Source organism: Lactuca serriola, chromosome 5 (genome assembly GCF_051521515.1).
Source record: "Lactuca serriola cultivar US96UC23 chromosome 5, Lser_US96UC23_V15, whole genome shotgun sequence".
NCBI classification, from domain to species: Eukaryota; Viridiplantae; Streptophyta; class Magnoliopsida; order Asterales; family Asteraceae; genus Lactuca; species Lactuca serriola.
Genome location: NC_136412.1, coordinates 255121660 through 255145282, shown reverse-complemented (window position 1 = coordinate 255145282; position 23623 = coordinate 255121660). Strand labels below are relative to the sequence as shown.

At 38.9% G+C, this 23623-nt stretch overlaps 1 protein-coding gene across 1 annotated transcript; it reads left to right on the top strand.

Moving 5' to 3' along the window:
- Positions 1 to 2366: 2366 nt before the first annotated feature.
- LOC145054041 (UDP-glycosyltransferase 84B1-like) lies at positions 2367 to 3998 on the top strand. Its single transcript, XM_079002174.1, has one exon. It carries the CDS (start codon positions 2485 to 2487, stop codon positions 3871 to 3873), a length of 1389 nt encoding a protein of 462 aa, XP_078858300.1. The 5' UTR covers positions 2367 to 2484; the 3' UTR covers positions 3874 to 3998.
- Positions 3999 to 23623: the final 19625 nt, after the last annotated feature.

The window sequence follows — 23623 nt, the reverse complement described above, 5'->3', positions numbered from 1 at the left end:
AAAATGACATTCATCTCAGCAGGATAGAAGATGAAGAATTTAGTAAAACCACCATCACCACCGTTCACCACAACCAACAAAACCAGAAGATGAAGAGTATGGTCAAAAATAGTTTCTTTCACTAAGCACTTCGACTTTTTAAGGTAAATGGGGCAAGGTTAGGTTGTTTCTCTCTTTTTTATTCGCTCTATGGTAGATGCTTTGATATTTTGTTATTTTTGTATTGTGAAACTTGTGTACATAGATGAAATTTTGTATATTTAAACCTTGAATCCTATATTTTCATTATGCTTTAGGTAGATAGGTAGAAATGAGATTAGGGGTTTCATTTTTTTTCTTTTTTTTCCATGAATCTTTCTCTTTCTAGGGGTTTCAATTTTTCTTAATTTTGTAATTAGGGCTTGCAGAACACCAACAAAGTGCTTACGCTATCTCAGTTTCTCCTTATCTACATGTCATTTTGTTGTTGGAAAAGAAGGTAGCAAAGTAAATTTGTCCTTCATCTTTGTTCTTTCGTTAGTTTTAAATTGAGTTGTGTTTCATTTAAATGGAAGTACGTTGGTTAACCAAATGGTCCTTTTTATGATCAGAGCTAAAGTTCCTGGGGTAATGGTTTCGGTATGTAGGATGAGGGTTAGAATTCGAACTGAATCATGTATTTTGGGTATAACATCGTCTCTCTCATAATTTTGATTTTTTTTTTTTTTTTTTTTTTTTTGGAACATTTTTATAAAAGTCAAGGTTTTATATCTTGAGTTATTATTAAGATGCATGGGTGAAGGGGAGTCAAGGTAAGAAGGGATTTACCGTCTTGATTTGGTTTTGGAAAAAATCCCAACTATGTTTCATATATATCATTTTGTGTGAGTTAGCTTCTAGAAGTTTATGTGACCTTTGTTCTCAGGCTGCTTTTTTTTTTTTGTAATGTAGAGTATTGGGAGCAGAATTTTGTTATTTCAATTAGATAAGCTTATGAACATTCTCACAACATTTTTATATTCATAAATTTGGGGAAGGAAAATAGTATTTATGATATCATATATGTATTAATTCGACTATTTTATAAATGTATAACCTTTCCTTCTGTTGGTAATGTTGCTCTTCTGTTAGAGACTGAGAGGCCGAACGAAAAAAATTGAAGGTAAACTGCTTTGTTTTCATGTTTTTGGAGGAGATTTTATTCAAAATTTACATTTACAAGTGCTTATATTTTATCAAATTAAATATGATGGAAAGAAGACTAATACTCATGGTAAACTTTAATGTGAAGTGACAACACCCAAAGGTATTACTCAAAGCTTTGTTGATCCAAATAGTAGGATTAGGTATTGGATGCATGTAGATCCATGCGTATCAAATTGGATTGGGTATTGTGTTGCCACCACTCATTTCTATCCACGCTTTGTTTGGTTGCAGGTTTCATGAAGGTCCCCAATAGAAATTATCTTTATAAACACAAGTTCTTGTATGTGTACATTTCTTACACAAGTTCTTAAATACAATTATTATTAATATTTTTGCAAAAGGACGTTATGATCATTTTTACAGCTTGTTCTTCAGTCTACTCCAGTTCTCTTCCACCAAATTCTACCAAACGGGTACCTTAAAGAATTTGAGATTCTTAAGGTCTTAATTAACACGTTTTTACAAACTAACACCTTTTTGAAAATTCAACCATCATTTAAGTGTTAGTTAGAGGTGACAATTGACGACACGACACGACAAAAATACACGAAACGAAACGAAATTGAGACGAAATTGAAATTCGAATTCGTGTTCGTGTCGTGTGTAAACAACATGACGTTGTGTCATGTTGTGTCCGTGTTCAAAATTTGACATGAAATTGACACGATTTAACATTTTTTTTCGTGTTTTTCGTGTTTGTCGTGTTATGTATGAATAAATATTAATTAAATACATTAATTATTATTTCATGTCATCTTTGTCGTGTCGTGTCGTGTTTGTCGTTTTTTAATCGGTTTGTTTTCGTGTTAGTTAAAAAACACGAGATCGTGTCGTGACGTGTTCGTGTTACATAAAACTTTGTCGTTTCGTGTCGTATCAGACAAAAACATGACAAGATGGCCCAATTTGCCACCCTTTACTCCATAAAAATGTACATATATAGAGAGTGTTTGACTTGTCTTTTTGAGAGACAAAAGTTCTTTTTGGAAAACTTATAAAAAATTAGGTTTTACTAACTTTTCCAAAAAATCAGTTTTACTTATATCTAAAATCCAAGAATAGCTTGTAAAATGGTTCTATCAAACATCTTTTACCTTTTATATTTTCAAAAAAAACACTTTTGGCTCTCAATAATCAACAACCATATGTCTACATAAATTTATCCAAACACATCTATATATGCAAATAACTCAGCCATGTGATTATTGAAACAAAATCCCGTAAGTAGGAGATTTATTCTTCTCTTTCCCATCTTCGTCTAATCACACCACAACACACACACACACAAACTCGGTAACAATGAGTTCGATTTCTGAAGAAAATCAACAAACAAGTGTCCTTCTTGTTACAGTTGCAGCTCAAGGTCACATAAACCCCATGCTAAGACTGGGCAACCTTCTTGCGTCCAAAGGCCTCCATGTCACTCTCGCCACCCATGACCCTGACCTGAAAGACCACTCCTCCACCGTCGGCGGCGTCCACCTCGAGTATTTTTCCGACGGCATACCTCCAGAACACGATCGACAATCCGGTGATATTGATTTCGCTATGAACACGCTGGGTAAGTTTGGACCGGGAAATCTTTCCGCCCTGATTCGAACCCACAGCCGTAAATTCGCGTGCATCATCAACACCCCTTTCATGCCATGGGCGGCTGACGTCGCGGCGGAGTTTGCGCTACCCTGCGCCATGGTTTGGATCCAACCATGCACAGTCTATCATATATATAACTGTTTTTACAATCGTCTCAACGAGTTCCCAACTGAAAATAACCTTGATATGATCGTCAATTTGCCTGGGCTTCCATCACTGTGTGCGGAGGAGCTACCGTCGTTTGTTCTTCCGTCGAATTCGTTTCGTAGCTTCGATGGTATATTGCAGGAAGTCTTTCATAACATGCATAAGGTCAAATGGGTGTTGGGGAATACGTTCTTGGAACTGGAGAAAGATGTGATAAGGTCTGTGAATGACGCGGGTCATTCATTTTTGCCTGTGGGACCAATTGTTCCGGCAACCCTTTTTGGCAAGGAAGACAACATCGACGGCGATCTAAAGGGTACAAATAAGTTTAAATCAGGCAACGAGAATGATTGTTTAGAATGGCTAGATAAACAACCACCGGCGTCGGTTGTTTATATCTCATTCGGAAGCCTCCTGTTTTCATCTGACAAACAAATAGAAAGCATAGTAACTGGTTTGAAAATTTCGAAACGACCGTTTCTGTGGGTTGTAAAGCTGCCGGAAAATCAAGAAACCCAACAATTTGAGATCTTGGAGGAGATAAAGGAACAGGGTTTGATCGTGAGATGGAGTCCACAAACTGCTGTCTTATCACATCCATCAGTTGGGTGTTTCTTAAGTCATTGTGGGTGGAACTCACTGATTGAAAGTGTTACCGCCGGTGTACCGGTGATTGCTTGTCCACAGTGGACTGACCAGCCGACGAATGCTAAGCTTGTTACCGATGTTTGGGGCATCGGGGTGAAGCTAAATAAGAATCTAGAATCGGGTAATTTTGATGGGGAAGAAATGGCAAAATGCGTGGAAGAGATTATGACTGGGCCAAGATCGGAGGAGTTCAGAAAGAACGCGGCGGAGTTGAAAAGGGCGGCATATGAGGCGGTGGCAGACGGTGGCTCGTCGGACAAGAATATTCAGTTGTTTGTAGATGTAGTTTCTTCTTCATAAATTCAAGCATGCAATGTAATGATGTGCTTTGTGCATGATATCTTGCACTCTTGTTTTCTTTTCTTTATAATCGGAAAATAAATTATTATTAATTGACATTTTATCACAAAATGTCACGATAAAAATCTGTATTGATTTTCTGTCTAAACATCATTCTATTTTTTAATCATAAGGCCATGGCTATATCTATTATCAAAGGGAAAATGATTTAGTAGGGTAAGTAAGTACAAGAATTGTTTAAAACATTACATTTAAGTTTTGTAAATAAAAAAAAATATTATTATACGTATTGTCTTTGTATATATATTATCATCCAAGCAAGCTTTTTGTTTTAATCACACCTTAGACCATTTCCAACCCACTTCTATTTTTCCCCCAAAATGGACTAAAAAAATAGAATAAATAGTGACCGAAACATGTTGACACTAGCCTACCGAGGGCATCCGCTCTCCTATTTTCGCCTCTTGGGATTTGTTTGATGGTGAATTCTTTGAAGGGTTCAACAAGCCGTTGTACAGCTTTCACGTACTTCTCCATTATTTTGTCTTTCGTTTCAAAATCTCCGTTGACTTGGTTGGCAGCTAATCTTGAATCTGTTAGAGCTACTATCGCTTCTGCTCCCATTTGTTTAGCCAATCGCAAGCCGGCAAGCAAAGCTTCGTATTCCGCTTTGTTGTTGGAGGTGTAGAAGTCGAAACACAGAGCATAAGTGATTTCTTCCCTCTCCGGGCTGGTCAGGATCAGGCCTGCTCCTGACCCTTCCTTACTAGCTGCTCCGTCGGTATACAAAGTCCACCTCCGATTGTCCTTGGATTCATCTGCCTCCGAAAATCTTTTTGCTTGAGCCGTATTCTTTCCTTTGCCTGGGATTTCGAGTAGAAAATCTGCTAACACTTGGCCTTTGATGTTGGTGCATAGAGAGTAGTTGATGTCGTGCTCACCTAGTTCGATTTCCTATTTTCTAGCCGCCTATATGTCTCTGGTTTGAGCAGTATTTGCTCGATCGGGCAGTTTGTTAGCACCTCTATCTGGTGTGCTTGAAAGTAGCACCTCGGAAATTGCGTTGCATAGATGAGCGCGAGCACTAGCTTTTCGAGGATAGGATAATTGATCTCGGGACCCTGTAATGCACGGCTAGCAAAGTAAATTGGTGCCTACCTCCCTTCCCTTTCCACGACCAGGACCAGGGATATGGCATCTTCTGAGGCTGAGAGGTATACTTGCAGTGTTCTTTCTGGAACAGGGCTGGCCAGTGTAGGTAGCTCATGCAGGGCTTCTTTGATTTGCTGAAGCGCTGCTTCTACTACCTCCATCCACTGGAAGTTACTTTTTTCAATACATCCCGTGAGGGTGCAAAAGAGCGGCAAAGGTTTCTCTGCTCACTTGGAAATGAAGCGGCTTAACTCTGTCAACTTTTTGTTTAATCACTAGGCGTCTCGTAGGGTGTTTGGAGATGCCGCTTCCATGAATTCATCGACTTTGACCGGGCTTGACTGTATCCCTTTCCTAGTAATATAGTATCCCAGGAATTGTCCTTCCTCTACACCGAAGGTGCACTTGCTTGGGTTCAGCTTCATCCTAACTTTCTCCAGTGTCTTGAAAGTTTCCTCCACGTCGTCTAGCAACTTCTTCTCATCGGGTTTTTTGATGAACATATCGTCGACATAGACTTCAATATTTTTTCCGATTTGCTTGGCAAAGATGGAGTCGACTAGTCGCTGATAAGTTGCCCCTGTGTTTTTCAAACCGAACGACATTTTAGTGTATCAGAAAGCCCCATGATCTGTATAAAAAGTTGTCTTCTCCTCATCCTCTTTGCTCATCAAAATCTGATGGTACCCTTTGTGCGCATCCAGAAAGCACTTTAGTTTGAAACCTTGCAAGGATTCCACCTTTTGGTCGATTTCTGGTAAGGGGTAGCAATCGTTGGAGCACGCCTTATTCAGGTTAGAATAATCGATGCACATACGTCATGATCCATCATGCTTTCTTACCATGACGGGGTTGGCAATATAGGTTCGGAAGATCGTTTCTCTTAAAATTCTTGCCTTCGTCAGCTTGGCAACTTCAACATTGATTTCCCTTTTCCGGTCACCTCCTTGAACCCTTTTCTTCTATTTGGTTGCCTCTGTTCCTGGTTTGATCATGAGCATGTGTTCTATGACTTTTTTTGTCTACCTGTAACGCCTGTGTTTCCGGGCTTGCCATATTTAGCAATATAATAGTCTAGGTTAACCTTTGTAACCCGTTTTGAAATAATAAGAATGTATTATTTGAGTATTATGTGTTTTGTGCTTAATTGCTTAATTATGTGGTCTGATTAATTAAGAATAAAAATAAGCGTCAAAATTTAAGTGTAAAATAAACTTAATATCTTTGGTTAATGTTGTAGTAGTCAAAACGAGGTTTCCGAATATATATAGAACGCCCAAATCTGACTTCGTATGAGGAAGTTATGATTTATCGAAGTTCCGGCTTAGCGGTATACAGCCTGTTATACTCGAATTGAGATCGAGCGGTTGTTAGCCGAAGCAATCTAAATGAGAATCGAAGATCTCATTGTTGGTATTGAAACGATAAAAAGTTAGGCGAGAACGGACATCAAACGAAGAAGTTATGAATTTATAACGAAAGTTTCTGTCGCGGCCTATTAAAAATAATTAATAAAAATAAAGTCAAAATTAGCCGACGGAGTCTAAACGAAAGTCGTAGAGCGTGGTCTCACCTTTCCGTGGATATAAAGAACGTCGAAAACGGAGTTCGTATGAAGAAGTTATGAATTTCCGAAGTTTATTAATCATTTTGTAATTAAAATTAAATCAAAAATCGGAGGTATTATCCGAAGCCGAGTCACCCGTCTGATCCGAGGTACGCCCCGCGTACGCGAGAACGCCCCGCGTACTCCGATAGTGTCGACACTTCGGATGACGCATGCAATGACGATTTCGGAGCCCTGTACGCCCCGCGTACTCCGAGGCTCCAGCCTCTATATAAAGGATCCGAAGACAGCCTTATTTGTTGTTCATTTTCTTCTCTTCTCTCTAGTCTTTTGCATCGTTTTTCGTGCCGAAGCTACCCCGAAGCCCCGGTATCATACTCTAGCCCCGAGGCAAGTCCCGAGATCCCGAAGATCCCGAGAAGCACGGTTCCCGAGTCGAAGCTCTGCCCGCGAGAAGTTCGATTTTCGAGTAGATCTTCCAGATCTGCTGTGGATTACTACTTCTATAAGTCGTAGTGCTGTCGGATCGTCTTCTGATCAAGTGAGTGTGTAGTTATTTCTTCTAATACAATAATACGAAGTATTTTATATAAAAATACGTGCTATGTGTATATATTTGGTTGTGTTATGTGTGAATGAGTATTCACTCTCTTCTATCTTATAGATCTGCTTATTTCTTTAGGAGATATGTGTTATGTGTGTGTGTGCCTCGTCTGTTATGTGATATATGTGTTGATTCAAGCATGCTATACAGGTTTTCTTTAAACTATGTATACAAATGTATATTTTTATCTACTAATATGTTGGGTAGAACATGGGTAGATAGTTGGTGTGTAATAAACAGATGAGAGGCCTCGATGTTGTTGTTGTTGTTGATCTAGTTATTCAGCGGAGTATGGATAACGACCACGGACTCTTTCTAGACAGTCTAGTGGAACGCTAGCAGGTTCATAACCTGTAGGTGTTGTGAACGATGTGTTCACCGGTGTACTCTATCCCCCTCATGGTTGCCTTTAGGATATCTATTGTTGAGGAAACCCCTTCGCAGTGATGTCCGTCCCGAAGAAAATCCTAGATTAGGTCCCTTGAGATAGTTGTTTTAGGGACGTAAAGTGAGGATAACGGGAATGGGTAATCGGGATAGTGATTGGTTGGTGAAATTAAATATAACTTATTTATTGTGGGTTGAAAACCCTATATGCTCACCAGGCTCCCAGGCTTGACCCACTCAGTTTTATTTGTATTACAGGAAGTGGCACAAGGGCGTAAGATGGATGGATCATCTTGTTGTTTTGTTTACAAGTCTGTATATGTATATATTTGTTGAATGACTTGTAATGTTTATCGTTTATGCTTTATGGTCTGTATCGGAACATGACATCCCGAGTTTTGATTATATAATGAATATGCATCTCTTGATGAAATGCTCTGATAAATATTATTTTATCATGATTTGTTTTTTGGGAACAAATTCCGCAACTCTTTCAAATCAAAAGGATTTACTCTGAAATTATTTAAAAGCATAAATGAAAATCGGTCTTTTCTGGCCGAGATTTTGGGGATGTCACAGTTGGTATCAGAGCATTAGTTTAAGCGAACTAGGAATTTGTAGGATTTCTAGACTTAAACTTATAATGCTAAATGGAATGATGAGATGTGTGTCTGTTGGATTTTAGACACGAGCACTAGTTTATTTTAGGAAAGTTGCCTAAAATGCTTTATGTGCTAAATGTTATATGTTGCCATATATGATATTATTTGTTCGGATCTACGGTCTGTTGCCGACCGGATCTGAAGGTTTATGTGTTTAGGATTCTAAACGTATGTATACGATATTAGAACTAGCATGTAATCGTTTGGAGTAATAAGGTGAAATTATTCGGTGTGTAGATCAAAAATGGTGAGAACGAGGAGTGGCGTTGGAAACGCGGATGAAAACAGGAATCAACCGCCAGTGATTGAGCAGATACCTGTTGTAGCAGCACCACCAGAACCAATAACAATGGCTGCGGTGCAAGCCATGATTCGGGCTATGCTAGCCGAACAAAGGGAGGAGATGCGACAAATGTTGCATAATAATAGGGATGAACCTATCATACATATTGAGGAACCCGAATTAATTCCCGAGCAATCGGAGGAAGGGAACAATAGTCGCATGATGAGTCAAGTTGGGACTCAAGAGGAACGAAGGAACGATCCAAAAAGGAGAAACAACAAGGATGGGCGTATGTACAAGAATTTCTTGGGCGCCAAACCGCCAAGTCTTTCTGGGAGCCCAAAGCCTGTTGAGATAATGGATTGGATCTCCGAAATGGAGATGGTATTTGAAAGTTGCGACTGTAGCAACAAACAGAAAACCGTCTTTGCGGTTAGACAACTGAAGACTGGGATCTTGAGTTGGTGGAAGTTGTTGGCAGATACTATGCCACGAGGAGAAGCCCTGAAAATGTCATGGGAGGAGTTCTTGGAACAGCTGAGGGTGCAGTATTGTTCAGAGATAGATCTGATTGATCTGAACAATGAGTTCCAAAACTTGAAGAAAGGGAAGATGAGCATAGATGACTATGCTACTGCATTTACTGAGAAGATGAAGTTGTTTCCGTACCTAGTGCCGACGGAACTCTCCAAGATTGAGAGGTTTGCTAACGGACTGCCTGTTGACTTTGGTCCGACAATCAAAATGGCAACCACTCTGAAAACGGTTGTTCGTGCAGCTAAGAATGTGGAGGCCCAGCAGAAGGAAAAGGGTCTGGAAAGAATAGATGTTGGTGAGAAGAGGAAGTTCGATGGAACTTCAGGGTCCAACAAGAAAATCAAGTTCTCGAAGTCTGGTTCGAGGGGAGGTGGAGGTGAAGCGAAATGGTGCGACAAATGTAAGAAGAAGCATCATGGAAGATGTGAGGTGGTGAACACATGCTACAAGTGTGGAAAGCCAGGGCACTATGCCAATGAGTGTAACCTCACAAAGAAAGTTTGCTATGGTTGTGGTGAGGAGGGTCATATGTCGAGGGACTGCCCGAAGAAGAAGGAGGCAGCTAGACCCAACATTCCGCCAAAGCCAAAGGCGAGAGCATTCCAGATGACACTGGAAGCTGCTAAAGATGAAGTTGATGTCGCTTCAGGTACCTTTCTCGTTAACGAATTGCCTGCCCAAATTTTATTTGATTCTGGAGCCAATTACTCCTTTATATCGCATGAATTTGGTAGAAAGCTAGCTTTGCCTGTTGTTAGACTAGATAATGCCTTATTAGTCGAAGTTGCTAGTGGCAAGTTTGTACCTGTTAGCTATCGCATGAAAAACATCTTAATTGATCTGAATGGGAATAAGTTCCACGAGGAATTATTTCCTATCGAACTTAATGGTTTCGACATCGTATTGGGAATGGATTGGCTTAGCGCCAACGACGCCGAAATTTTATGCAAGAAGAAAATAGTCAAAGTAAACCCGCCTGGGAAAGATTCGTTTATGGTGTATGGAGATAAACGCAGAGTGAATTCTGGAATCATTTCATTGATGAAAGCCAGAAAATGTTTGACCAAGGGGTGTACATCGTATTTAACATTCGTGATTGATGCTAAGAAGGAAAAGAAGGTGATGCAGAATATTCCAGTGGTGTGTGATTATCCGGAAGTATTTCCCGAAGATCTTCCTGGATTACCGCCTGATCGACAAGTGGAATTCCGTATTGACTTGTTGCCAGGAACGACGCCAATTGCAAAAGCACCTTATCGATTAGCACCGACGGAGATGAAGGAGCTAATGATGCAACTTCATGAGTTATTGGACAACGGTTTCATTAGACCTAGTTCATCACCCTGGGGAGCTCCGGTGTTATTCGTGAAGAAGAAAGATGGAAGTATGAGAATGTGCATTGATTACAGAGAGCTGAACAAGGCAACAATAAAGAATAGATATCCGTTGCCGAGGATTGATGACCTGTTCGATCAATTGCAAGGTTCGAGCTATTTCTCGAAGATCGATCTTAGGTCAGGATATCATCAGCTGAAAGTAAGAGAGCAAGATATCGAGAAGACTGCATTCAGAACTAGATATGGACACTACGAGTTCTTGGTTATGTCGTTTGGACTAACCAATGCTCCGGCAGCATTCATGGACTTGATGAATAGGGTTTGTAACCCATTCCTTGATAAATCCGTGATAGTGTTCATAGACGACATTCTGATTTACTCGAAAAGCCAGGAGGAGCATGGCAGACACTTGCGAGAAGTGTTAGAAGTCTTGAAAAAGGAGAAGCTGTATGCTAAGTTCTCCAAATGTGATTTTTGGATTCGTGAAGTCCAATTCTTGGGTCACGTGGTCAACCAAGAAGGGATAATGGTTGATCCAGCGAAGATCGAAGCTGTGACGAAGTGGGAACAACCGAAAAGTCCCATGGAGATTGGAAGCTTTCTGGGATTAGCTGGATATTACCGAAGGTTTATCCAAGGCTTTTCTTCGATCGCTAGTCCATTATCAGCTTTGACCCACAAAGGAGCTACTTATGCTTGGGGTGAGAAGCATAAGGAAGCATTTGAGAAGCTAAAGGAGAAACTATGCGAGGCACCGATACTTTCTCTACCCGATGGAGTTGAAGACTTCGCTGTCTATAGCGATGCGTCTGGGGTTGGATTGGGTTGTGTTTTGACCCAAAGAGAAAAGGTGATAGCATATGCATCTCGACAGCTGAAAGAGCATGAAAAGAATTACCCGACTCATGATTTGGAGTTGGCAGCGGTAGTTTTCGCTCTGAAAATATGGAGGCATTACCTCTATGGCACGAAGTGCAAACTTTTCACTGATCATAAGAGTCTCCAATACCTCTTTAATCAGAAAGAATTGAATATGAGGCAACGACGCTGGCTAGAATTACTTAAAGACTATGACTGCGAGATACTTTACCACCCCGGTAAAGCTAATGTTGTTGCTGATGCTCTCAGTCGGAAAGTGAATCCCGAAAGGAAAAGGCCAAGAGCGTTGAGAATTGAAGTTGTCTCAACTATTTTGGAAAGTATAAAGAAATCTCAGAGCGAAGCTTCCGAGAAGAATGACAGAAAGGAGGAACGTTTGGGCAAAACGTTGGTGTTCGGTGTAAACAGTCATGGACTGAAGGTGTTCCAAGATCGGATTTGGATACCTAAGACAGGAGGAGTCAGAGATCTTCTGATGGAAGAAGATCACAAGACCATGTACTCGATTCATCCGGGTAGCACTAAAATGTATAGGGACCTGAAACCCTACTACTGGTGGCCGACGATGAAGCTTGATGTTGCAAAGTATGTGGCCGAGTGTGTGACTTGTGCGAGAGTCAAGACACAACATCAAAAACCGTACGGGAGTTTAGAACCTTTGCCTGTGCCTATGGGTAAGTGGGAAGACATTGCTATGGATTTTGTCACTAAACTGCCCAGAACAAAGAATGGTCACGACATGATTTGGATGGTCGTTGATCGATTCACTAAGAGTGCGCATTTCATAGCGGCCAGGGAGAAATGGTCTATGGAGAAGCTTGCGAATTCTTACGTGAAGGAAATTGTGAGGCTTCACGGTGTTCCGTTAACGATTGTGTCGGATCGTGATAGCCGTTTCACATCGAGGTTTTGGAAAAGTCTACAAGAGGAATTGGGTACCAAGTTGTGTTTAAGTACAGCTTACCATCCGCAGACTGATGGTCAGAGCGAACGAACGATACAAACACTTGAAGATATGCTGAGAGCATGTACCTTGGAATTCCTAGGTAATTGGGATGAACATTTACCGTTGGTAGAATTTTCCTATAATAATAGTTTCCACTCGAGCATTAAGATGGCACCGTACCAAGCTTTGTATGGACAAAAGTGTCGTACGCCGTCTTGTTGGCTTGAGGCTGGGGAAAAACAGTTTATGGGACCGGAGTTGGTTCATCAAACTGCTGAAAAGTTGAAAATAATTAGGGAAAGAATGTTAGCGGCTCGGGATCGTCAAAAGAGCTATGCTGACAAGAAGCAGAGACCGATAACTTTTGAGGTTGGGGATTCGGTTTTGCTGAAAGTCTCGCCGTGGAAGGGACTTATAAGATTTGGTAAAAGGGGAAAGTTGAGTCCAAGGTTTATTGGACCGTTTAAAGTTCTTCAGAGGATTGGGAACCAAGCTTACAAGCTCGAATTACCCGAAGAACTGAATGGAATTCATAACACTTTTCATGTGTGTTATTTGAGGAAGTTCACGGGAGAAGTTCCCGATATAATTCCAATTTCTGAATTGAGGATTGATGAGAACAAAAGGTTGGTTGAAGAACCAGAGGCAATTGTTGACCGAAAGACTAAGAAATTGCGACGCAAGATGGTTGGGTTAGTGCTTGTCCGATGGAAACACACGAATGGGCCGAATCTCACCTGGGAGACGGAGAGTGACATGATGGGTCGCTATTCGCATTTGTTTGTTGATGTGTGATTCCGGGGATGGAATCATTCTAAGGTGGAGAGAATTGTAACGCCTGTGTTTCCGGGCTTGCCATATTTAGCAATATAATAGTCTAGGTTAACCTTTGTAACCCGTTTTGAAATAATAAGAATGTATTATTTGAGTATTATGTGTTTTGTGCTTAATTGCTTAATTATGTGGTCTGATTAATTAAGAATAAAAATAAGCGTCAAAATTTAAGTGTAAAATAAACTTAATATCTTTGGTTAATGTTGTAGTAGTCAAAACGAGGTTTCCGAATATATATAGAACGCCCAAATCTGACTTCGTATGAGGAAGTTATGATTTATCGAAGTTCCGGCTTAGCGGTATACAGCCTGTTATACTCGAATTGAGATCGAGCGGTTGTTAGCCGAAGCAATCTAAATGAGAATCGAAGATCTCATTGTTGGTATTGAAACGATAAAAAGTTAGGCGAGAACGGACATCAAACGAAGAAGTTATGAATTTATAACGAAAGTTTCTGTCGCGGCCTATTAAAAATAATTAATAAAAATAAAGTCAAAATTAGCCGACGGAGTCTAAACGAAAGTCGTAGAGCGTGGTCTCACCTTTCCGTGGATATAAAGAACGTCGAAAACGGAGTTCGTATGAAGAAGTTATGAATTTCCGAAGTTTATTAATCATTTTGTAATTAAAATTAAATCAAAAATCGGAGGTATTATCCGAAGCCGAGTCACCCGTCTGATCCGAGGTACGCCCCGCGTACGCGAGAACGCCCCGCGTACTCCGATAGTGTCGACACTTCGGATGATGCATGCAATGACGATTTCGGAGCCCTGTACGCCCCGCGTACTCCGAGGCTCCAGCCTCTATATAAAGGATCCGAAGACAGCCTTATTTGTTGTTCATTTTCTTCTCTTCTCTCTAGTCTTTTGCATCGTTTTTCGTGCCGAAGCTACCCCGAAGCCCCGGTATCATACTCTAGCCCCGAGGCAAGTCCCGAGATCCCAAAGATCCCGAGAAGCGCGGTTCCCGAGTCGAAGCTCTGCCCGCGAGAAGTTCGATTTTCGAGGAGATCTTCCAGATCTGCTGTGGATTACTACTTCTATAAGCCGTAGTGCTGTCGGATCGTCTTCTGATCAAGTGAGTGTGTAGTTATTTCTTCTAATACAATAATACGAAGTATTTTATATAAAAATACGTGCTATGTGTATATATTTGGTTGTGTTATGTGTGAATGAGTATTCACTCTCTTCTATCTTATAGATCTGCTTATTTCTTTAGGAGATATGTGTTATGTGTGTGTGTGCCTCGTCTGTTATGTGATATATGTGTTGATTCAAGCATGCTATACAGGTTTTCTTTAAACTATGTATACAAATGTATATTTTTATCTACTAATATGTTGGGTAGAACATGGGTAGATAGTTGGTGTGTAATAAACAGATGAGAGGCCTCGATGTTGTTGTTGTTGTTGATCTAGTTATTCAGCGGAGTATGGATAACGACCACGGACTCTTTCTAGACAGTCTAGTGGAACGCTAGCAGGTTCATAACCTGTAGGTGTTGTGAACGATGTGTTCACCGGTGTACTCTATCCCCCTCATGGTTGCCTTTAGGATATCTATTGTTGAGGAAACCCCTTCGCAGTGATGTCCGTCCCGATGAAAATCCTAGATTAGGTCCCTTGAGATAGTTGTTTTAGGGACGTAAAGTGAGGATAACGGGAATGGGTAATCGGGATAGTGATTGGTTGGTGAAATTAAATATAACTTATTTATTGTGGGTTGAAAACCCTATATGCTCACCAGGCTCCCAAGCCTGACCCACTCAGTTTTATTTGTATTACAGGAAGTGGCACAAGGGCGTAAGATGGATGGATCATCTTGTTGTTTTGTTTACAAGTCTGTATATGTATATATTTGTTGAATGACTTGTAATGTTTATCGTTTATGCTTTATGGTCTGTATCGGAACATGACATCCCGAGTTTTGATTATATAATGAATATGCATCTCTTGATGAAATGCTCTGATAAATATTATTTTATCATGTTTTGTTTTTTTGGGAACAAATTCCGCAACTCTTTCAAATCAAAAGGATTTACTCTGAAATTATTTAAAAGCATAAATGAAAATCGGTCTTTTCTGGCCGAGATTTTGGGGATGTCACACTACCCCTACAACGCCCGCAGATCAGGGCTAGTGAATTTAGAGACGATAAGCGTCAAAATGGGTTTTTTTGATAGAAGATTGTTTAGAATGAGTAATCTTAACTAAGTTGTAGTGGTCGTGATAAGGATTCCGGATATATATAAAGAATGCCGAAATCCGAGTTATAACGAAGATGTTATGACCTGTCGAACTTTCGCGACAGAAACGGCATGACATTGCGCGCCGTAAATATTAAATTTACGATAGAGAGATATTTGGCCTTAGCTAAATGAAAGTCGTAGAATACGTTAAACCGAGAGCGTGCATAAATAGAACGTCCAAATCTGACTTCGTATGAGGAAGTGATGATTTTTCTAAGTTTCAACTTGGCAGTATGCAGCCCAAAACTCGATATTTACATCGAGTGATTTTAGCCGAAACAATCTAAAAGAGAATCGAAGATCTCGTTAATAGTAGTGCAACGGTAAAAAGACAGACGAAAACGGACGTCAGATGCAGAAGTTATGAAATTATAACGAACTTTTTATGTCCCGGCCTACTAAAAATATAGTATTAAAAATGAAGTCAAAATCAGCCGACGGGGTCTAAATTAAAGTTGTAGAGCATAATCTCACCTATACGTGGATTTAAAGAATATTGAAAATGGAGCTTGTATGCGAAAGATATGAATTTATGAATTTTGGGGCATGAACATCATCCTGTGTCAGAACTCACGACATGAACTCAGTGATTGACACCTTCAGAGCCTGACAGACTGATGTCGCGACTACGCACCTGATGACGACCAAGTTCACGACGTGAACAAGCCTGTTCACGAGGAGAATAGCGAAATTTAGCCCTATAAATTGAAATCGAAGGCAGCTGGTTTTGGTTGCTAATTTCTCAACCTCTCTCCTACTTCTCTCATCTTTAAGCCTACTTTTAACCCCCCCCCCCCCCCCCGAAAGTCCCGAAGATCCCGAGAAAAAGAGTTTTCGAGCCGAAACTCTGCCCGTGAGAAGCCCGGTTTTCGGAGAATACATCCTAGTTTCAACGAAGAATATGACTTTATAGAGTCATAGTGTTGTCCAAACATCGTCTTATCAAGTGAGTGCATAGTCTCTTTCATGAACATGATTTTAATACAAGTATTGTTTGAATGTATTAAATATATGTTTTGTGTGAGTTATTTGATGTTGTCTGAATTAAGTGTTAAAGAACATGCCTATTCATTTATGATAATTTAGGTTAAAGAGTAAACCTAAAATTTGTTATGAGAATTATTGGGTAGTATCTCCTTATAAGTACGAGTGAGATATACACAGGGAATAGAACCCTTTAACATGTCATTAATCCAGAAGCATGGATTAGACTTAGTTATTCGTCCCTAGTCTGAGAGTATGGATTGGACTTAGTGGGTTGTTCTAAATCTGGGTGTATGGATTAAGACGTAGTCAGTTGTCCTTAGTCCGGGAGTATGGACAAGACATATAATTTGTCATTAATCCTAGAGTATGGATTTAGACATAGACCAATTGTCCCTTATCCGAGAGTATGGAATGGACACAATCATGGATTCGAGAACATGGATTAGATTCGGGAGTAAGAGTTATAATTTAAGGTCCGAGAGTATGGATAGTCTCGTTGAGAGGATTGACAGGGTGGGGTAAGAGTATGTTAAAGAGTTAAATATATGTTATAGAGTTTATGTGTGAGTGCATAGTCCCTTTCATGAACATGATTTTAATACAAGTATTGTTTGAATGTATTAAATATAAGTATTTTGTGAGTTATTTGATGATGTCTAAATTAAGTGTTAAAGAACATACATGATTGTTTATGATAACTTGGGTTAAACAGTAAACCTAAGGTTTGTTATAATGGTTATGGGGTAGTATCTTTTTATGAGTACAAGTGAGATATATACGGAGAATAGAACTTTAAAATATGTCATTGATCTAGAAGCATGGATTAGACATAGTTATTTGTCCCTAGTCTGAGAGTCTGGATTGGACTTAGTTAATTGTCATTAATCTGGGAGTATGGATTAAGACTTAGTCAGTTGTCATTAATCCGGGAGTATGGATTAATACATAATCAGTTGTCCTTAGTCCGGGAGTATGGACAGGACATAGAATCTTTCATTAGTTCGAGAGTATGGATTTAGACATAGACCAATTGTACCTTATCTGGGAGTATGGAATGGGCACAATCACGGACTCGAGAATATGGAATAGATCCGGGAGTAAGAGTTAAAATTTAAGGTCCAAGGGTATGGATAGTCTCGTTGAGAGAATTAACGGAGTTGGGTAATATTGTGGGATTGAAATCCCTATGTACTCACCAGGTTTTCCAAACCTGACCCACTCAATATTTTTGTACCACATGTACCAATACAAAGACACATTACACAGAGATTAAAGAGATGTATATCATTAGTGTAGATGAATGTAAGTTCGGTTTATGCTTATGTGTCTGTATTGACCAGGACATCCCAAATGTTTTAAAAAGAATAAAATACATCTCTTCGGAGATGTTTGGATAAAGTATTTATCATGTTTTCTGAGAAAAAATTCAGCATTAGTTTTCTTTAAAAGATTACTTTGATTTTAAAACAAAGCGTAAAAAAATCGATCTTTTATGGCCGTGAAATTTGGGGATGTCGCAGTTGGTATCAGAGCATTAGTTTAGGCGAACTAGGAATTTGTAGGATTTCTAGACTTAAACTTAGAATGCTAAGTGAAGATTGTGAGATAAGTGTATGTTATGTTTTAGACACGAGCACTAGTATATTTTAGGAAAGATGCCTAAAATGATTTTATGTGATAAATGTTATATGTTTGCCATATATGATATTATTTGTTCGGATCTATGGTTTGTTGTGGACCGGATCTGGAAACCTTATGTGTTCAGGATTCTAAGCGTATAACTATGATATTAGAACTAGCATGTAAACGTTTCGGAGTGATAAGGAGATTTATACGTTTACCGTTAATAAAACTTTCTTATCTTAAATTCTTGCCCGGTACACCGAACGTCTGCTTGGATGTACATAACATCATCGTGAAGACTCGTAGAGAATTGAATAAATGGTGGAAAGGAAAAGGCTTATGATAGTGAATGACACCTATCGGAAGATATCGCAAGAATGGTATCTTGCCTTTAGAATATGTCTGATAAAGTAAAGTACATTCAGAGGAGTACGATGCATCTGAAGTACACCTTCGATTGGCAGGATGATGGAATGATTGGAGTAATTCTTGAAGTTGTCCCTTCGTCTGGCATTTCCATCACCAATCGAGTTGAAGCATAATTGATGATTGAAGATACGCATGAAAGAAGTCCTAGTAGAGTCTAGGGAAATTTTTATGATTATTTGGACACATTAGTATGTGTTAAATTGTTTTGTGATTTTAGGACATAGGAACTGCGAGACAATACTTGGGACGAGTATGAGTAGGTGTGAAAGGTAGTAGAGACCTATACTACTGGAAGCACATGAATCACGCTTGGATCATGCAAAGTCACAAGGTTACCAAGAAGCTAGTAATTGATTTCGTTTTATTCATGTATGTCGTTACCATCGTTTTGGTAATGACTCAGAAGATGAATGTTAATCTGACCTAAGTGGTCATATCAAATTGAGTTCGACCACGAGGAGTTTGTTACGTGGTTCGGAGAACCAAGTTCAATGTAACATCTAACTTAAGTAAGGAGATTGAAATCAAAGCGATCGATAGAATCGCGCTCGTTGTTAGAGAAATTGGTAGCGAGAGATGCTACATGTAAAAATGTAATTATATCATATTAGAACATAAAAGAAGGTATAGTTTGTTCTGGAATTTAACTCTAAGAGACTTGAGTCTAAACGTTGAATCACACGATGATAGGTCATTAAAATATGACACATCGATCCATGGTAGTAATAAAAGAACTTGCCTTAAGTTTGTTAAAGAAGAAGAAGGAGTCTCCAGTAAGGATCGAGATTGTGACTTGAAGGTCATAATTTGGAGTTTAACATAAGACAGAAAGCAGGTGCAAGATTTGAGCATCACCTGCAGTCAAGAAGCCCAAGAGTTAGATACTCGTTCGAAGAAACATATATATTACGGTTATTACTTAGGATGGAAAGATAACTTGTGGAATCATTATACAAGCCCAATTTCCGTTGATGATTTTAGGACATAATCATCCTAAGGGGGAGATAATTATAACGCCCACAGATCAGGGCTAGTCAATTTAGAGACGATAAACATCAAAAATGACTTTTTGATAGAAGATTATTTAGAATGAATAATCCAAACTATGTTGTAGTGGTCGTGACAAGGATTCTGATATATAAAGAATGCCAAAATCCGACTTATAACGAAGAGGTTATGACCTGTCGAAGTTTCACCATAGAACCGGCACGATACTGCGCGCGTAAATAGTGAATTTACGATAGAGCGATATTTGGCCTTAGCGATCTAAACGAAAGTCGTAGAATACGTTAAATTGAGAGCGTGCAAAAAAAAAGAACGTCCAAATCTGACTTCGTATGAAGAACTTATGAAATTATAACGGACTTTTCTTGTCCCGGCCTACTAAAAATATAATATTAAAAATGAAGTCAAAATTAGCCGACAGGGTCTAAATGAAAGTTGTAGAGCATAATCTCACCTACGCGTGGATTTAAAGAACGTTGAAAACGAAGCTCGTATGCGAAAGATATGAATTTCTGAAGTTCGAGGCACGAACTTCAACCTGTGTCAGAACTCATGACGTGAACATAGAGTTCACGACGCGAACTCAGTGATTGACACCTTCAGAGCCTGGCAGACTGATGTCGCGACTACGCACCTGATGATGACCAAGTTCACGACGTGAACAAGCCTAGTTCATGACAAGAATAGCGAAATTCAGCCCTATAAATAGAAATCGAAGGCAGCTGATTTTGGTTGCTAAATTTTCAACCTCTCTCCTACTTCTCTCATCTTTAAGCCTACTTTTAATGCCCCCGAAGTCCCGATATCATCCCAATACACGAAGCAAGTCCCGAAGCCCCGAAGGTCCCGAGAAAAAGAGTTTTCGAGACGAAAATCTGCCCGTGAGAAGCCCGGTTTTTGGAGAAAACATCCTAGTTTCAACGAAGAATATTACTTTATAGAGTCGTAGTGTTGTCCGAACATCGTCTTATCAAGTGAGTGCATAGTCCCTTTCATGAACATGATTTTAATACAAGTATTGTTTGAATGTATTAAATATATGTTTTGTGTGAGTTATTTGATGTGGTCTGAATTAAGTGTTAAAGAACATGTCTATTTGTTTATGATAATTTAGCTTAAAGAGTAAACCTAAAATTTGTTATGAGAATTATTGGGTAGTATCTCCTTATGAGTACGAGTGAGATATACACAGGGAATAGAACCCTTAAACATGTCATTAATCCGGAAGCATGGCTTAGACTTAGTTATTCGTCTCTAGTCTGAGAGTATGGATTGGACTTAGTCAATTGTGATTAATCTGGGAGTATGGACTAAGACGTAGTCAGTTGTCCTTAGTCCGGGAGTATGGACAGGACATAGAATTTGTCATTAATTTGGGAGCATGGATTTAGACATAGACCAGTTGTCCCTTATTCGAGAGTATGGAATGGACACAATCATGGATTTGAGAACATGGATTAGATTCGAGAGTAAGAGTTATAATTTAAGGTTCGAGAGTATAGATAGTCTCGTTGAGAGGATTGACGGGGTGTGGTAAGATTCTGTTAAAGAGTTAAATATATGCTAAAGAGTTAAATATATGTTAAAGAGTTTATGTGTGAGTGCATAGTCCCTTTCATAAACATGATTTTAATACAAGTATTGTTCGAATGTATTAAATATATGTTTTGTGTGAGTTATTTGATGATGTCTAAATTAAGTGTTAAAGAAAATACCTGATTGTTTATGATAACTTAGGTTAAATAGTAAACCGAAGGTTTGTTATAATGGTTATGGGCTAGTATCTTTTTATGAGTACGAGTGAGATATATACGGAGAAGAGTCTGGATTGGACTTATTTAATTGTCATTTATCCGGAAGCATGGATTAGACATAGTTATTCGTCCCTAGTCTAAGAGTCTAGATTGGACTTAGTTAATTGTCATTAATCCGGGAGTATGGATTAAGACGTTGTCAATTGTCATTAATCAGGGAGTATGGATTAAGACATAGTCAGTTGTCCTTAGTCCGGGAGTATGGACAGGACATAGAATCTGTCATTAGTCCGGGAGTATGAATTTAGACATTGACCAATTGTCCCTTATCCGGGAGTATGGAATGGGCACAATCATGGACTCGAGAATATGGATTAGATTCGAGAGTAAGAGTTAAAATTTAAGGTCTAAAGGTATGGATAGTATCGTTGAGAGGATTGACGGTGTGGGGTAAGAGTTGGCTATATATATATATATATATATATATATATATATATATATATATATATATATATATAGAGAGAGAGAGAGAGAGAGAAAGAAAGAGAGAGAGAGAGATAGAAAAAAATTATATTGTGTGAATTTTAAATTATATATATGTTATAACATTATGGGATTGAAATCCCTATGTACTCACCAGGTTTTCCAAACCTGACCCACTCAATATTTTTGTATCATAGGTATCGATACAAAGACACCTTACACTGAGAGATTAAAGAGATGTATATCAGTAGTGTATATGAATGTAATTTTGGTTTATGTTTATGTGTCTGTATTGACCAGGACATCCCAAATGTTTTAAAACGAATAAAATACATCTTTTTAGAGATGCTTGGATAAAGTATTTATTATGTTTTATGGGAACAAATTCCGCAACAGTTTTCTTTAAAAGATTACTCTGGTTTTAAAACAAAGCATAAACAAATCAGTCTTTTCTGGCCGTAAAATTTGGGGATGTCACGGTTGGTACCAGAGCATTAGTTTAAACGAACTAGAAATTTGTAGGATTTCTAGACTTAAACTTAGAATTCTAAGTGATGATTGTGAATTGAGTGTCTACCATATTTTAAACACGAGCACTAGTTTATTTTAGGAAAGATGCCTAAAATGCCTTTATGTGCTAAATACTATATGTTTACCATATATGCTATTATTTGTTTGGGTCTATGGTCTGTTGCTGACCGAATCTGGAAACGTTATGTATTTAGGATTCTAAGCGTATGACTATGATATTAGAACTAGCATGTAAACATTTCGTAGTGATCAGGAGATTCATATGTCTATCTTAAATAAAGCTTTCCTATCTTAAAATTTTCGCCTAAGTACACCAAACGTCTGCATGGGTGTATAAAATGTTATGGTGAAGACTCGTAGAGAATTGAGTAAATGGAGGAAATGAAAGGCTTATGATACTGAATGACAACTATCGGAAGATATCGTAAGAGTGGTATCTTGCCTTTAGGATATGTCTAATAAAATAACAGAACATTTAAAGGAGTACGGTACGTTTGAAGTACACCTTCGATTGGCAGGATGATGGAACGATTGGTGTAATTCTTGAAGTTGTCCCATCATGTAGAATTTCCATCACCAACCGAGTTAAAGTAGAATTGATGATTGAAGATACACATGGAAGAAGTCCTAGTAGAGTCTAGGGAAAAACATTTGGACACATTCGTATGTGTTAAATTGTTTTGAGATTTTAGGACTTGGGGACTGCGAGACAATACTTGGGACGAATCAATTTTCAATACATTATTTCTTAAGTTGTCTACAACCATCACAATTTCATATATACCATTATAAGGAAATGCTTCAAAATAAAATTTTCCATTATAAAAAGCATTAATAGAACCAATTTCATTATTAAATGAAAATCTAAAACCTTATTTATACAAACCATGAAAAGAAATAATGTTTCTCGCCATATCCACGAGTAGCAACAATTATTCAAATCTAATTCTAACCCACTGCTAAGCAATAAAGAATAAACTCCAATCTTGGTGACAGACGACACTTTCTTATTCCCCATGATCTGGTTCATTTTCCCGTGCTCCATATCCCTAGTTCTTTTTAGACCCTGCAAATCAGAACAAATGTGAAGACCACATCCTGTATCCAGGAACCAAGTATTATCATGTGATGAGTTATTAGATAAAATGGTATAAATACCTGCGAAGGTGGGCTTTATCTTTCCATCCTTGATGTCCTGAAAGTATTTGGGGCAGCTTCGTTTCTAGTTCCCTTTGTCTTGAAAGTCGAAGCACTCTGCTTCTTTTGGACTGGAAGAGGTAGTAGCAGAACCACATTTGGACCCACTAGATAAGGATCCATCATGAGACTTTCACTTGTGATTCTTTATAGGAGCTTTCCTTTTCTTCTCTTTACCATGTCCAATTCCAAGGACTGGGGTAGCAGTGGTAGGAGTGGGTACAACAAATTAACCTTTTAAACTACTTTCAACAGTTCTCAGAAGGCCTTGAAGCTTGCTAAGAGTGATTTCCTCCTTTTTCATAT